Source organism: Thunnus thynnus, chromosome 13 (assembly GCF_963924715.1).
Source record: "Thunnus thynnus chromosome 13, fThuThy2.1, whole genome shotgun sequence".
Lineage (NCBI taxonomy): Eukaryota > Metazoa > Chordata > Actinopteri > Scombriformes > Scombridae > Thunnus > Thunnus thynnus.
The window spans coordinates 22,020,454-22,035,027 of record NC_089529.1 but is presented as its reverse complement, the minus strand read 5'-3'; the positions used below and the strand labels follow the sequence as shown (position 1 = coordinate 22,035,027).

General features: G+C 36.4%; 1 protein-coding gene across 1 annotated transcript; it reads right to left on the bottom strand.

Annotated features, from left to right (window-relative positions):
* Positions 1-1,518: 1,518 nt before the first annotated feature.
* Positions 1,519-13,049, bottom strand: zgc:56585 (uncharacterized protein LOC393297 homolog). The gene is made up of 7 exons (XM_067608628.1): positions 12,830-13,049; positions 8,018-8,141; positions 5,682-5,788; positions 5,268-5,364; positions 3,953-4,029; positions 3,418-3,575; positions 1,519-2,146 (listed from the first exon to the last, which is right to left on the bottom strand). The coding sequence occupies exons 1-7, from the start codon at positions 12,920-12,922 to the stop codon at positions 2,026-2,028; spliced, it is 777 nt and encodes a 258-aa protein (XP_067464729.1). The 5' UTR covers positions 12,923-13,049; the 3' UTR covers positions 1,519-2,025.
* Positions 13,050-14,574: the final 1,525 nt, after the last annotated feature.

The window sequence follows — 14,574 nt, the reverse complement described above, 5'->3', positions numbered from 1 at the left end:
AGAACTGATACAATTAATTATTGGTGTTGTGTTTTTAAAATTATGGAAAACAAGATGTACCATTGTAATACAGCTGACTGTAATCAACAGCGACACAGTGACCAAACAGATACATGCTGACCTCAGGAGGAAGAGAAGTCTGGACAAAGTGCCCCCCTGTTACATACTGGACTTATGACCTGACTGCACTTTATACAAGATCACAGAACTCTATGTGCTTTATAAATGTTTGCACTTTAACACTTGTGCACTTTATTGCCTAATGTATTTGTAAATTCTATTGTGAAATTCAATAAAGATCTTTAAAAATGCAACATGTTGATAAATGTGTGTGAACAGTGAAAACTGTTGGATTGAGAGCAGTTTAATTTTCTATTCAAGTCTTGATGGCCGCAGCGTCCCACTTTGTCATTTATATCACCTTCTCTATCCTTCCCATAGATGCACTGGACCAAGAGTTGGAGAGAATAAAATAAAAAGTTAATTCTCAAAAACCTAAACAAATATCAAACCTTTGACACATACTCTTAAGAATTTCAAAATGTTTAAATGAAAGTGTGGGACCAGGAGAACAGGGAAGAAGTGGAGCAAAAGAGAGAGAGAGAGAGTGAGCAGTTTTAGTCATTGTTGTCCATTAAATATGTATTTAGAAATTACAATATAAGTGTTTTAATTGATTTTGTTTTCAGTCAGTTTAAGTATGATTTCATATGGTAATACTGTACATATAATATTCCCATTTTATTTCACCTACAGGATACTATCCATGCTGAATTTTTTGACTGATAGTCTTTCTACCAAGGCTTTTATGATAATTGGTAATTCTACCAATTTCTGTTCATTTCAGTAGCAACTCACAAATCCAAGGAAAGACTGATTTTGGATCTTACAGAGATAATCCATATTCAAAGACTGTTTTGGCAAAATACACAATTTGCATGAAAAAAAATCACTTCAAAACTCAAGCACACATTCGTTTACACCGTGTCACTCAGCTGCTTCTCTCTGCTGTTTATGATCAACAGATCATCTCTTCTCTCAGTTTGTCCTGCTTCCATACCTTCAACCTTTTAACTCAATAGATTTATAGTAAAAATGTTTTCCATCCTTCGGGACAACTTTTATCTTATTGTCAAGCAAGTGTCAGATTATATTTGCTAACTCCCTCCTTACTGCAATTGTTCATATCTTATTTATATCATCTTGTAGCTAGCTGTGGTCCCTGCCTTGGACCACAAGATCTACAGAATCTGTGTCTGCACCAGAACTATACTCAGTAAATCATTTTGTGTCTCATTCATGATTGTTAAGCATCTCCTAATGTATGCACTCTGCACACACTCTGCAGTACATTTAAAACCTGAAAAGCAAAAATCTAACTGTACATAGTAGATTTTTCTTCACATTCACTAATCTGTTATACACTGAAGAAAAAGAGGAAAAAAATCTGCACCATACACAGCATGATGTATAATTATATTTATTATCTGCAAACCAGAACTACATGATATCACGTTATCACGTAGAATTATCACGTAGAATTAAATGTGATTAAGAAATAAGAACAGAAATTACACAAAAGACGTGTAAAGACTGCAATGTACTGATAAAATAAAGGACATTTAATGACATTAGATAAAGGAATAGATTATATCTGGATGATACACAGTTATAACTTACTTAGATAACTCTTATATATAATATGTCTTGATCCAATGAATTGTTAAATGTTGACATGTTTGACATGTGTACATTTATTATAGGTAAAAGCAAAATCAATCATTCACAATGAATTATGATTAAATTACATACAAAATGAATTAACATGAGCAAAGAAGCATATTGCTGGAGATCAAAATAATTACACAGGTAAAAAGCCTACACCTTAAACCTTTCTACATATAATGGATTGATTACTCGTAATTTTATTTTAGCTGAAATTTCTTATTTGCAGTTTTAATGAACATCATTCAATCAGGGTGCTTAGCTCTGAATGATGGTGTTGCGGTTTGTCATGGTGAAGAGCTAAAGGATGAATGTGGGAAATGTCACGTATGACTTTCCTTTTGGTAACAGCATGAGGGCATCTCCGTTCTTCGTCTCATCTGTCACCAGCTCAAGGAGGCATTCGGCTACCGTAGATGCACTGAAATGTAAACGTACAGTGACTTCAGTGAATACACGTGTGCAAGGTATCATACATGGTCATATATAATATGATGTCAGCGGGAAGTTTGTATTTAACAATTGGTGTTTTTAAGTTCTTTGACACTGTAAATGGTGTCTTTTTCACATCAAAATAAGTGGTTTAGATGAGCTAGTTAACCAGGAATGTGTTTAAAACCAGCCTGTATATACTGTGTAGTCACCCTTCTGTGCATAATATCCTTTCACATTATAAATATAAAAGTAAATAGTCTGTATATACATGTACATTAATGAGCACTAGTTGTACATTTAATTTAACCACAAACAGAGTCTCCTTCATGTGATGGCCATGGAAAATTCTTGCTTCTGATTGGCTGGCAGTGTGTGCAAGTATGTGCAATGCAAAGTATATTATGTAGGTAACCTTAGAAACAGTAGTTAGTCACTGAAATTTACAAGAACGTATGTTAAACTCACAACAAACAAACTGTGTACTTGGATTATAATTTGTATGCAGCATACCTACTTTTGCCCCTTAAAACCATGAAAATAAAATAGACTTGACCGGACTACCTTGTTTTCCTTTGGTAATTGGCCATTAGCATGATAATGCACAATGAGGTATCACATACTGCCCCTTCTATTATTTACTTTTTTATGTCTTATCTTCATGCCACGCACACATACTGCCCTCACAATTCAAAGCATGTCTGAAGGAGTGTGCTGCCGCCTTTATGCATTGCCTCTTGCATTACACTCTTGCATTCCAAGAGTCCAATTACCAACCAGACAAACAGTCTCAGTTTGAGCTGCTATATGTTAATTTGTCCAGCTGTTGTTGCTAATTTCCAATTTTATACCTGCAAGACTTGTAAACAAATAGCTATATGCATTTCTTGTGGTTCTGCATGTAAGTGAGCAGTTTTTTTTTTACTTGTCATAGTACAAGAATGTATTTAGGTTATTTGAAGCCAAATGAATGCCAAATTTCCTCATTTTGTTATGATCCTTTCACTGCAGCTACAGGAAAACACTGTCCGCCAAGACAAAAAGAGGAAATATTGTTCTAAAAAGACTGTAAATGTGGAACATATCCACTTTATTTAATTAACTAAGACAGGAGGAATGATTACAGCAAGAAAAACAGGTTTCAGTGTTCATATTGGCACACGACTATTGTTTAAAGACAGATTTGAAAAATTGTAAACCTATCCTCAATCTAAAAATAACAATCTTGGATGGGATATCTAAACACAAACAAAGACTCACATTAAAATCCCAGTCTTGTCTACTAATTGTTTGGTTGCATCAGCCAGGTTGGAGTATCGTCCCAGGTTGGATGAAATGGCGGTAAAGAGGTCAGTTTGGACGAAACCTGGGCAAAGGGCGTTGAACCTTATGCCGTAGCCTGAAACGGTAGAGGCCATCTAGTGAAAGAGACACACAGTTAGGCATCAACTGTTTAGAGTCACAATGTATAACACACAAAAAAAATCTGTTCGTTACATCCACATCTTCTTTTATGGCCATTCATGGGCAGGTGATCTCAACAACAATCTGACAAAACAGCCCTGACATCATGTAATTACTGCAAATGGTAATGGCTAACTTGTTAGCATACAAATGCCTATTCAAACATCCATAGAGCAACATTAGCATCCCATAAAAACTGTATTTCAGTCCACCTGATGAATGTAAGTTCTGTTAGCTCAGGTTTGGTCTCCACCAACCACTGAGAGAAATATCTGCAGCAAATTCTTTTACTTCATCTTCCTGGATTTAATGATAAGAAAACCATCCTCACCGCCATGGCTCGAGTGAAGCCGACCACTCCGTGCTTGGTGGCTGTATAGACAGGACAGCTTAGAAGAGGGCCAAGACCTGTAAGACAGGGTTATATCAGTCAACTAGGGCTGCAACTAATCATTATTTTCATTATCAATTAATCTGTCGATTATTTTCTTGATTCATTGATTAATCGTTTCTTCAATAAAATATCAGAAAACAATGAAACATAACAATCACAATATCCTGGAGCAAAAAGTGACATCATCCAATGTCTTATTTTGTCCGTCAAACAGTCCGAAACCTCAAAATATTTAATTTACAATAATGTAAGACCAAGAAAAGAACCTGGAACCATCAAATGTTTGGTGTTTTTGCTAGAAAAAAAGACTTAAATGATTCATCAATTGTCAAAATTGCGGCCCATCAATTTTCTGTCGATTTGAATTTGTCCTAATCCTGTCTGATAAGGATACACAATATCGCTATCTATATTTTCTCTTATTTCATGCCACAAATTTCTGTTGAACATAATAATGTTGACACCTGGCATTTGTCACATTGCCCGTCTGTGTGCTGTGACTTTGCAGAGATGGGGCCAAGATATTGCCAAAATTAGTACTATATTAAAATGCTTAATGAAACTTGAATTACTTGTCGCTGTATTGGATGTTGCTTCTCCATATACATATTCTCCTCTGGTCTGCAGACTGTTGAATTAACTGCAAACCAAATAATGCATTTTTGCACCATCTAAGTATCTTATATAGCAATATGTAAGTTTTCTAATCTTAACCATTTAGATGTTTATTTATTCATGTCATCAGCTGTGTGCAGATCTTTTTACATCTGCTATTTTTGTACTAATTCAGTTGATAATAGAGACACAGCATGACTAGATATAAAGTATTGAGCATTTCATGTGTGTCAATGAAAAGAGTCGCTGGTTTTATTGTTCTACAAACAATAATAATCATAAAAGCCTTTCCCATTGTAAGCCACATCAGTTATGAAGGTAGTAACACCTCTACTCAGTCTGTTCAGACTCTCCCCCCTGCATTATAAAAACACAAAGTAAGACTTTATTTGATTTTATGACAGTCTTTTGTGGATTCAGTGGATTCAAGTTAAGTTACTGTCAAGTTACTGTTTTAAAATGTGGTTGCAAGTATAGCAACTGTGTTCAAAACGGGAGCGCGGATGCCAACAGTGGGGGTCTCTTTACGTCTGTTATGTCTCTGCACTAAGTTTTCTTAAGAATTTAAAGTGAGTACACTGTGCTGTTTTCTTTTATTATAAAATGTGACAAACATGCAATGCATCATGGGCTTTACCTGCTATGGACGCTGTGTTGACGATGACCCCTCCTCGACCTCCCTTCAACTTGTTCATCTGCTCCAGAGCCAGGTAGGTTACCCTGATAACACCCGCCTGCAACACAGAGCGCTTTCTGTTTATTTTGGTGTTGTCCTTAGCTCTTTGTGTTCCAAATGTTGTGAAATGAAGAAGTGGTCTGCAATGTAAACCTATTCAATTTCTCTGTTATGTTGCCAAATCTTTTCTTACGAACTCTTACTACAGAAAATTAAGAAATGAGAATTTTCCCATTTGCAGTGGTGTTAGCAGCAACACTGAAAAGTGTTGAGATGTGTTGTGGGTTGAATTCCTTATGGGAGTGGTGCAGCTGAGTACACATAGTAAGACATAATCATAACCAGATGCAGTTTGTTGCTCATGGTACTTCTTACAAGATTTATGGCGACAGTTTTCTCCCATTCGTTCTCATTCAAGATGCCGGCATTGTTGCATATGATGTCTATTCCTCCGAAGGTTTCTGTAACTTTCTGGAAGGCAGCTTGAGAACAGAAAATAACATAGTTAGATAACATTTCGTTTCAAAACTGTGGCATCAGTCACAGAAACACATGAAATTGTGAATACTAATAATGTTCTGCAATGTAGACTACTACTACTTCATATCAGTTCTATTCAAGTTATTTGAGACTGATAGTTCATATTATGTGTCATAATTGATGCCAATGAAGTTCAGGTTTATTTTAATGTGCATTATCAGTGTAGTCACCAAGACACTTGTGCTCTGGCAAGGCTCTGATGACTCATAACATAAAGATATACAATACACCAAGTAAATGTACAATAAATAGATATACAATCAAAAGAATGACCACTTTTATTTCATTATTTTCATTTTATTATCTTCTAATAAAAACAACAAACCTTGCTTGAATTTAAAGGGTAACCTGTGGGGCTGCAACTAACAATTATTTTCATTATCAATTAATATGTTGATTATTTTATCAATTAAGCTCAAGGAGATGTCTTCAAATGTCTTGTTTTGCCAGAGCAACAGTCCAAAATCCAAAGATATTCAGTTTACTGTCATATATGACACATAAAAGCTTAAAATTCTCACATTTGAATAGCCAAAAGCACTCAATGTTTGCTAAAAAAAATGACTAAAACGATTATTCAATTATCAAAATGGTTGCTAATTAATCTTCTGCCTGTCTGTTTACACATGTTGGTGAATACTAAAGTACTACTAAAAGTTGCATTAAACTTTTTGTGACTCTAGAGGGAGCTGGGCAAAATCTGACAAACTTCGGTTGGGGTTGAAGACTACAAGTTTGAAAAAGAGTTAGAAAGAAGTAAGGTTACCAGACCTCTGTAGCCCACTCCTCATCTCTGCTTGAGGCAAGTAGTTTTATTTATAAAGCACCTTTTATTTTATACACAGAAGTAGATTCAAGGTGCTGTACAGAGAAGTTAAAACAACACAATTGGAAAAGAGAAAAACAAACAAAAATGTATATGGAAATGAAAATAAAAAATAATTAAGTAAAATGAAAGAACAAAATATTAGAAAGAAAGAAATAAGAAGATTTAATAATAATAATAATAACAATAATAATAATATGGTAATAACAAGACCTAGAGTTTTAAGAGCATCTCATTAAATAAGAACAACAATAAGATTTTCAGTTTGGATTTAAAAGCTGCGAGGGTTGGGGCATTCCCTGTACTGCATAATGACTCTTGGCTGCTTCTCCTTGTTTTAGATTGTGATCTAGTGATCTCACAGGTCTTTACAGAGTTATATTGCTCGAACACATCAATCATATATTCAGGGCCAACTCCATGTAGAGATTTAAGTAATAAGACTTTAAAATCGATTCTGTGCCTTACTGGTATAGAGATTTAAGAACTTTGGTGATGTGGGCTGTCCTTTTGGTTTTGGTCAGAACTCTTGCAGCTGAATTTTGAAGTTTCAGGAGCATGATAATCTTTTTAGGAAGTCCTGTCAGACGTCCATTGCAATAATCAATTTTGCTGGAGATAAAAGCATGAATCAATTTTTCCAAATCTTGTTTTGTCATAAGGTCCCTAACTTTGGTTATGTATTTAAGGTGATAAAATGTTGATTTTACATGATAGTTAAAACTTAGGTCGGAGTCAATTGAAACACAGAGGTTCTTAACCTGCTCTTTTGCTGAGGCTAGTAGCGCTACACTAACTGCTACTAGTATAAAATCTCCAACTGAACTGTTGGCAGTTGCATTGTGGGTAATGTAGGCACCAGTTTTGACTAGAACGAAGAATGCATGGAATAAAAACATCTCTGGTTCTCCTGCACCAACTTTGATACTTTAAATTTTCTATTGTGAGTCTAACAATAAGTGCACTGCTAAATGGATGCAGTAGTAGTTGTTGATCCCACCATTTTGTAAATGATTTTCTCACACTTTAACTATAATTAATGTAATTTAATACCTCTAACTAATCCTTTCTTAGGGTGCAGTTCTTATGGGATTGAATAACATCTAATAGGCTTAACGCAGGACAAAATGTCCCTGAGATCATCAGCTTCCTGGTATCTGACTGGAACTTCTACTTGTACAAAGGAAATTACAAAAAGTCTTTGAGGTCTTAGTGGAACTGATTAAATTCATGTGTTTCTCAGCATGTTTATTCCCTAAATGACAGTCCAGCTGTTTTCCTAACTTCAGCACTTCCCCCATTTCATACTATACTTGGCAAGTGTGTTTGTGCGTGTTTGTGTTACCTTTGATCTGCTCCTCTGACTCAACATTACAGCTCAGGAACAGAGCTCTCTCTTGTCCGTGCTGTTTGTTGAGGTCTTCCATTAAACTCTTTCCTGCAGTTTCATTCACATCCAGGAGGGCCACCTGTACAGGCGACGGTCCATCAGACAAATACAACAGCTCTGCAATAAATCCTACCATCATGAAGGTTATAATGTTTAGATTTTGTTGACCCAGCAGCTAGCTTCATAAACCTTTTTATTTTTATTAACCTATTAGTTTTATTTATACAACAACAAAACACAACAGAAGTTATCTCAGGGCACTTTTCACATAGAGCAGGTCTAGACCATACTCTTTATTTTACAGAACCCCAACACTCCCCCATGAGCAAGCACTTGGTGACAGCGGCAAGGAAAAACCACCCTTTAACGGTAAAAAACCTTAAGCAGAACCGGGCTCTAGGTGGGCGGCCATCTGCCTTGACCGGTTGGGATGAGAGAGAAAAGGCAGGGCGGACCAGCTGGAGAGATTTCAGAGACTTGTTACGGGAGCCTCGCCATGAAATTTCAAAGCCTTATAACTTCATTCCATTTGGTCCGATCTTTTCCAATTTCCATATGCTTGTGAAGAGTCCTGGCCTGAACACATGTACTGGCCCATATTCAGTGACAGTCATATCGCCACCTACTAGCAACAGGAAGTATCATGCGTCATACTTTGTCTAATTACTTCTAGGGAAATTTGGCCGACGCACCGGACATTGACTCAGCTAAGATGTAAGACCTTGGTGATGCTACATTCGGCAGATCATGACTCATAACAAAACACCATTGCCATGGCAACGCATCCTTCGCCATGAAATACGATGCTGTTTCTCAGGGACAAGGGATGGGTCTACAGTCACGAAACTTGACACATGTGTCTGGAGTGACACCAGTTAAAATCCTGGTTAGGTCATTTGCATTGGCGTGGCAATATGGCTCAACAGCGCCCCCTTGAAAACTTCAAAATTAAAGCCCCGCCTTCCAGATTAAGTGGAAAAATGAAATTCACAAGGCATATGTATCATGTCAAGACGAACAAAAAAGCCTCTTGGAGCCATATTGTAAGTCCTACAAGCAGTCGGCCATCTTGGAAAAACTGGTCAAATTTCGTGTTTCTTTGGCCATTTCGTATACCTTCTATTTTAACGAACTCCTCCGACAGAATTCATCATAACAACTTCAAAATCAGTGTGTGTCATCTATACTAGTTTATGATCAAAAGTTATTAAAAGATTTTGTTATCGTTGAAGTGTGTGGCCGGGGTGTGGCGTTGAGTTTTGATGTTTCGCCATGACAGAGGAAATTGCTATAACTTTAGTGTAAATGGTCGGATCTGCCTGAAACTTTAAATGTTTGATAACAGTTCAAGCCTGATCATATCTACATGCCAATATTCAGTCAGTGATGCAAAATGGCTGAATAGCGCCCCCTAAGAAATTTCAAGGAAGCAGCCCCAGCATCAGGCAAAATACTGGACAGAGTAAGTGATGTTTATCTCCTTCTTGCGCTGTCTGAAAACAGCCCGGGGTCTGAGGACATCTACATGCCTGTGACAGAGGCCCTTTGACTGCACTGCATCCCGACGTGCGCAAGGCTGCAAGGGCCCAATCATCGCTGCTTGCAGCTTTAATTATATAATGTGTTTCTAAGATGTTTAGGGCCAAGCACAATAACTTCAATTTTGTCTGAGTTTAGTAGCAGAAAATTGCAGGTCAACCAGGTCTTTATGTCCTTAAGGCATGCTTGCCATGTAGTTAACTGAATGGTTTCATCTGGCTTCACTGATAAATATAATTGGGTATCATATGCATAACAATGACAATTTATGGAGTGTTTCCGAATAATATTAGCTAAAGGAAGCATATACAAGGTGAATAGTATTGGTCCAAGCACAGAACCTTGTGGAACTCCATGTCTAACTTTTGTGTGCATGGAGGATTCATCGTTAACATGTACAAATTGAAATCTATGTGATAATAAGGATTTAAACCAGCTTAATGCATTTCCTTTAATGCCAATTAAATATTCCAATCTGTAATAAAATGTGATGGTCAGTGGTGTCAAATGCAGCACTAAGATCTAAAGAGACAAGTACAGAAAGAAGTCCTTTGTCCAATGCAAGTAGGAGGTTATATGTAACTTTCACCAGTGCTGTCTCTGTGCTATGATGCACTCTAAATCCTGACTGAAAAACTATTGTTATGTAGAAAGTCACACAACTGATTGGCGACTGCTTTCTCAAGGATTTTTGAGACGTAAAATGTCTGAATCAAGAGTAAGCTTTTGAAGAAGAGGTTTAATTACAGCTAGGACTGTGGTACTGTTAAAAAAGACAAATTGACAAATCATATCCAGTAAAGAGGTGCTAACTAAAGGTAAGACTTCCCTAAGCAGCCTAGTTGGGATGGGGTCTAAGCGACAAGTTGATGGTTTAGATGAAGAGATCGTTGAAGTTAGTTCAGCTGTTTCTAAGGTTCCTGTGTTTGGGGATAAATTGGTGCCTCTTGAGGGCAGCAGGTGATGAATTTTGTCTCTAATAGTTAGAATTTTATCATTAAAGAAGCTCATGAAGTCATTACTACTGAGAGCTATAGGAATAAATGGATCAATAGAGTTATGACTCTTTGTCAGCATGGCCAAAGTGCTGAAAAGGAACCTGGGAGTGTTTTTATTCTCCTCTATAAAGGAGGAATTTGGGAGGAACTAAAATTAGAAGACATGTTTGTCTAATGGTGTGTAATCTAATTATAGGAATTCAAAAGTTATTAAGTAATGGTCTGATAAAATATGATGTTCAATTTCGATGCCATATGCCAGAAGAAGGTCAAGGGTGTGGTGGTTAAAACAGCGAGCGGGTTTATTTATACTCTGAGAGAAGCCAATTGAGTCTAATAACGAGATAAACACAGTGCTAAGACTATCATTATTGACATCCATATGAATATTGAAGTCAACTACTATAATAACTTTATCCGTACTAAGGACTAAGTTTGATAAGAACTCTGAGAATTCAGATAAAAGTACGGGCCAAGAGGGTGGTACACTATAACAAATAGAACTGGCTGTAAAGTTATCAAGGAGAGCCAGATTGCCTTGCAGCCGGATAAACTGAAATACTTCATATATATAATATCATTGTCGAGCAAGGGTCAAGTTCTAGTTCTTTAAGATTTGAGCACTCATTTGAGACAATTGATCAAAACTGGTTTGGTCTCTCTCATAGGGTACTTAACAGAGAGTGCTTATGTTTGAGAAACTATGTGATCTGACTACTCTGGTCAAATCAGAAGTAAGAGGCCTTGGAGTCATATTAGACTCCGATTTGAAATTTAAACATCATATAACCAAGGTGACCAAAACTTTTTTTTAGTCTTAGGAATATCACACATTTACATCTATTTTTATCTAGTCAACTTGACTAGTGTAATAATCTTTTCACAGGTTTCCCTAAAGATATGATTGAAAAGCTGCAACTCATCCAGTATTCAGCTGCTGGGCAGAGCGAGCCATTTCTCCAGTCTTAGCTTCTCTGTACAGTTTAAGTTAGAATTGAATTTAAAATTCTTTTACTTGTTTTTTTTTTAAAGCTTTCAAAGGTTGGGACCAGCATGTTACTGTCCCCCACGTGCCCTCAGGTCATCTGCTGCTGGTCTTTTAGAGGTTGAAAATTGGACCCATGAGAAAATTTGAGGTTATGCTTATGGAATTTCCTATTGAGACATATCACAGAGGCAAACTCAGTGGCTGACCTTTTATCATTTTATCTCTATATTCTGGTTTTATCTTCCATTTAATTATTTTTTTATTGATCTTTTATTCAACTTTGTCATTTGCACATAAAGCACTTTGACCTGCAAACTTTGTATGAAATGTCCTATACAAAGTTATTCTTCCTCTTCCTCTTCCTCTTCCTCTTCTTTTCATTATTATTATTAGTAGTAGTAGTAGTAGTAGTAGTAGTGGTAGTAGTAGTATTATTACTATTATTATATTAAGCAATTTCTTTAAAGAAGTACTCTAGAGATTGAGTAGTGCACTGGGACTCACAAGAGATGTATTTATTAAATTGGGGTCACAATCTGTGCAGCAGAGGCAAAGATATCCTGAGTTTTAATCTCTGGTATGGATCAAGCTATGAAAACACTGGATCCTAAAATTCCCATAATGCGACACAATTCATTAACATCCACAGACCTTTGTATACAGTACACACCAGTGGATGCGTTTTTTTGTTGTTGTAAATACGGGCATTTCTCTCCATAATTGAGTCGTAACAACCTTGTTTTTCAGTGCGGTATGAATATTTTCGCGTGTTTTTAATTTAAACCAGCTGTTCAATTACTAAGTGCCTGCATCTGTATCTTGAAAGAACAAAGAGCACTATAATTATGAAAAAGCTGACTTAAGAAAAGCCTGGAAACAAGTACTACTTTTATTAGAAAATACAACTTAAAGGACTATTGACTTGATAACGGGCAGATTTTTGTTCCCTCACATTTTAGAAAAATAAATAATAAATAATCAAGATAAACAAAATAACTCAACTGTGGCTTTAAGATAAATATAAAAGATTAAAAAGTACAATATTCACTCTAACATTTAGTAGAAGTGGAAGTATAGAACAACTACTCTGTCACAGTAAAGACTTCCTCTTCCTCTTCCCCAATTCCCTTTTCTTTTTTTTAAACAAAACCAGCTGTTTGCTTGTTAATTTGCCTGTAATGGTGTATGCACGCATGCTGGTGCCAATAATATCTCACATACTCAAAGTAAGCAGAACTTTACCTTGGCACCGTTTCGCACAAGTATCTCCGTCATTGCTTTTCCTATTCCCAATGCTCCTCCGGTCACAACCGCGATTTTCCCATTTAAAGCCATTTCTGCTGTTCAGTGAGGAGAGAGGAGTCGATCAGCTGTAAGATACCATCAGGATTAAACAATTGTTGAATCAGAGGAAGTTTACGCTTTTAAACTGCCACCGCCCATCAGGAGCGTGTCGAAACATGACGTCAAGGAGGGCACAAAACAAATTAAAATGTTTTCCTTTTTAAGAAAATTAAAATCACGTGTTTCTTTTAAGGCATACAAGAAATGACAGTAACTGTTTAAAACATTAGAAAAAAAATGGAAAAGTGGATCAAATGCGTTTTGAATTAAGTAAGAATAAAGGAGGAGTTATGAATTAATTCTGGTGTGAATGTATGAATACCTTTTATGGAAGCATTTTTCTAGGGGAATAAAAACCTATGATAAAAATATAATAATATAATATATATCTAATATAATATAATCTTAAAGAAATACTGTTCTTCACTCCTCTATGTATGATGACGAGTGAAGATCGACGCACATGACAAGGCACGTATATCCGATCAAAATACTGGCAACTCAATCTGTTTTTATTGGATCTCTTATGTAAGTATGAGCTGTGAAATTATGTTTTATGTTTTGCTGAAACAGCCTCTTCTTTTCGGCATATGTGCTTTTAGTCAATCGCCTCTTTTGACCTACTCCTCCTCCACCTAAACTACCCGTGTGGACGATGGAGCAGCTCTACCCAAACACAAAGGTTTAGTGTTTAATCGGTAAGAGTTCATATTGGTTGAATACATGTATGCCGAATTTAAAAGTGTGTCCTTGCAATTCTGACGACCTCTTAATAACTTAACTTAAATGTCTCTGTAATTCTGTTTATATAGAAAACCGCTGGATTATTTAATGGAGTTTGGCGATACTGTACCAAGACTAAACGTTTCCTGTGCCAATTATCTTTGCAGCAGTTGCTTTATAAGACCACTAGATGGAGTCACAGAGCCGTGTGAATTGAAAGCTCATAGTAATCAATAAATCATCAATAAATCTCCAACCTGCAACTAATTTGTTACATTTCAAACAGAAAGCAGTAGAAAGTTACATAAATTTAGTAGTTGGTGGCTTTTTTGGACATCAGGTAACAACTTAAACAAGTACTTAAATGCAAAATCTGAGTTTGTGTCTACTGTGTGTGTGTGTGTGTGTGTGTGTGTGTGTGTGTGTGTGTGTGTGTGTGTGTGTGTGTGTGTGTGTGTGTGTCTCATAGGCTACTTTCAGGGTCATATTTCAGACTTAAGACCGGTTAATTGGAGATGGCATGTCCAACTGGGGGCAAAAGCTGTGTCCCCAATTTGGAAAAAAGCTGATTTTTGGGTCAGTGGTTAAGGTCAGGGTTAGGTTAAGGAACTTTTTTTTCTTTTCTCTCTTATTTCTTTTTCTTTCTCTTTTTTTCTCTTTTTTCTTTCTTTCTTCTGTTTTCTTTTTATCTCTCTGATTCTCTCTCTTCTTCTTCTTCTTCTTCCTCTTTTTCTTTTCCTTTCTTTCTATTTCCTTTTCTTAGTAGCCTAGAGGTTGTTAAGGTAATTTCTAATAATTTGAGGACTTCCTTATCAGGGCGCCGAGGGTCCAGTGAGAGCTGGAACGCCTTAGTAACTGCTCTCAGGCCTAAAGTGGTGTCTATGTTGGTGTATAAAGAGTCTATATCGATAGAGAATAGA

Excerpts from the sequence above, each read along its gene's own strand:
- zgc:56585 (XM_067608628.1), bottom strand. The coding sequence starts at position 12,922 with ATGGCTTTAAATGGGAAAATCGCGGTTGTGACCGGAGGAGCATTGGGA. Across the intron at positions 8,142-12,829 it reads TTGTGCGAAACGGTGCCAAG|GTGGCCCTCCTGGATGTGAA; the intron begins GTAAAGTTCTGC and ends TCGCCTGTACAG. Across the intron at positions 2,147-3,417 it reads GACAAGACTGGGATTTTAAT|TGCATCTACGGTAGCCGAAT; the intron begins GTGAGTCTTTGT and ends TTTACATTTCAG.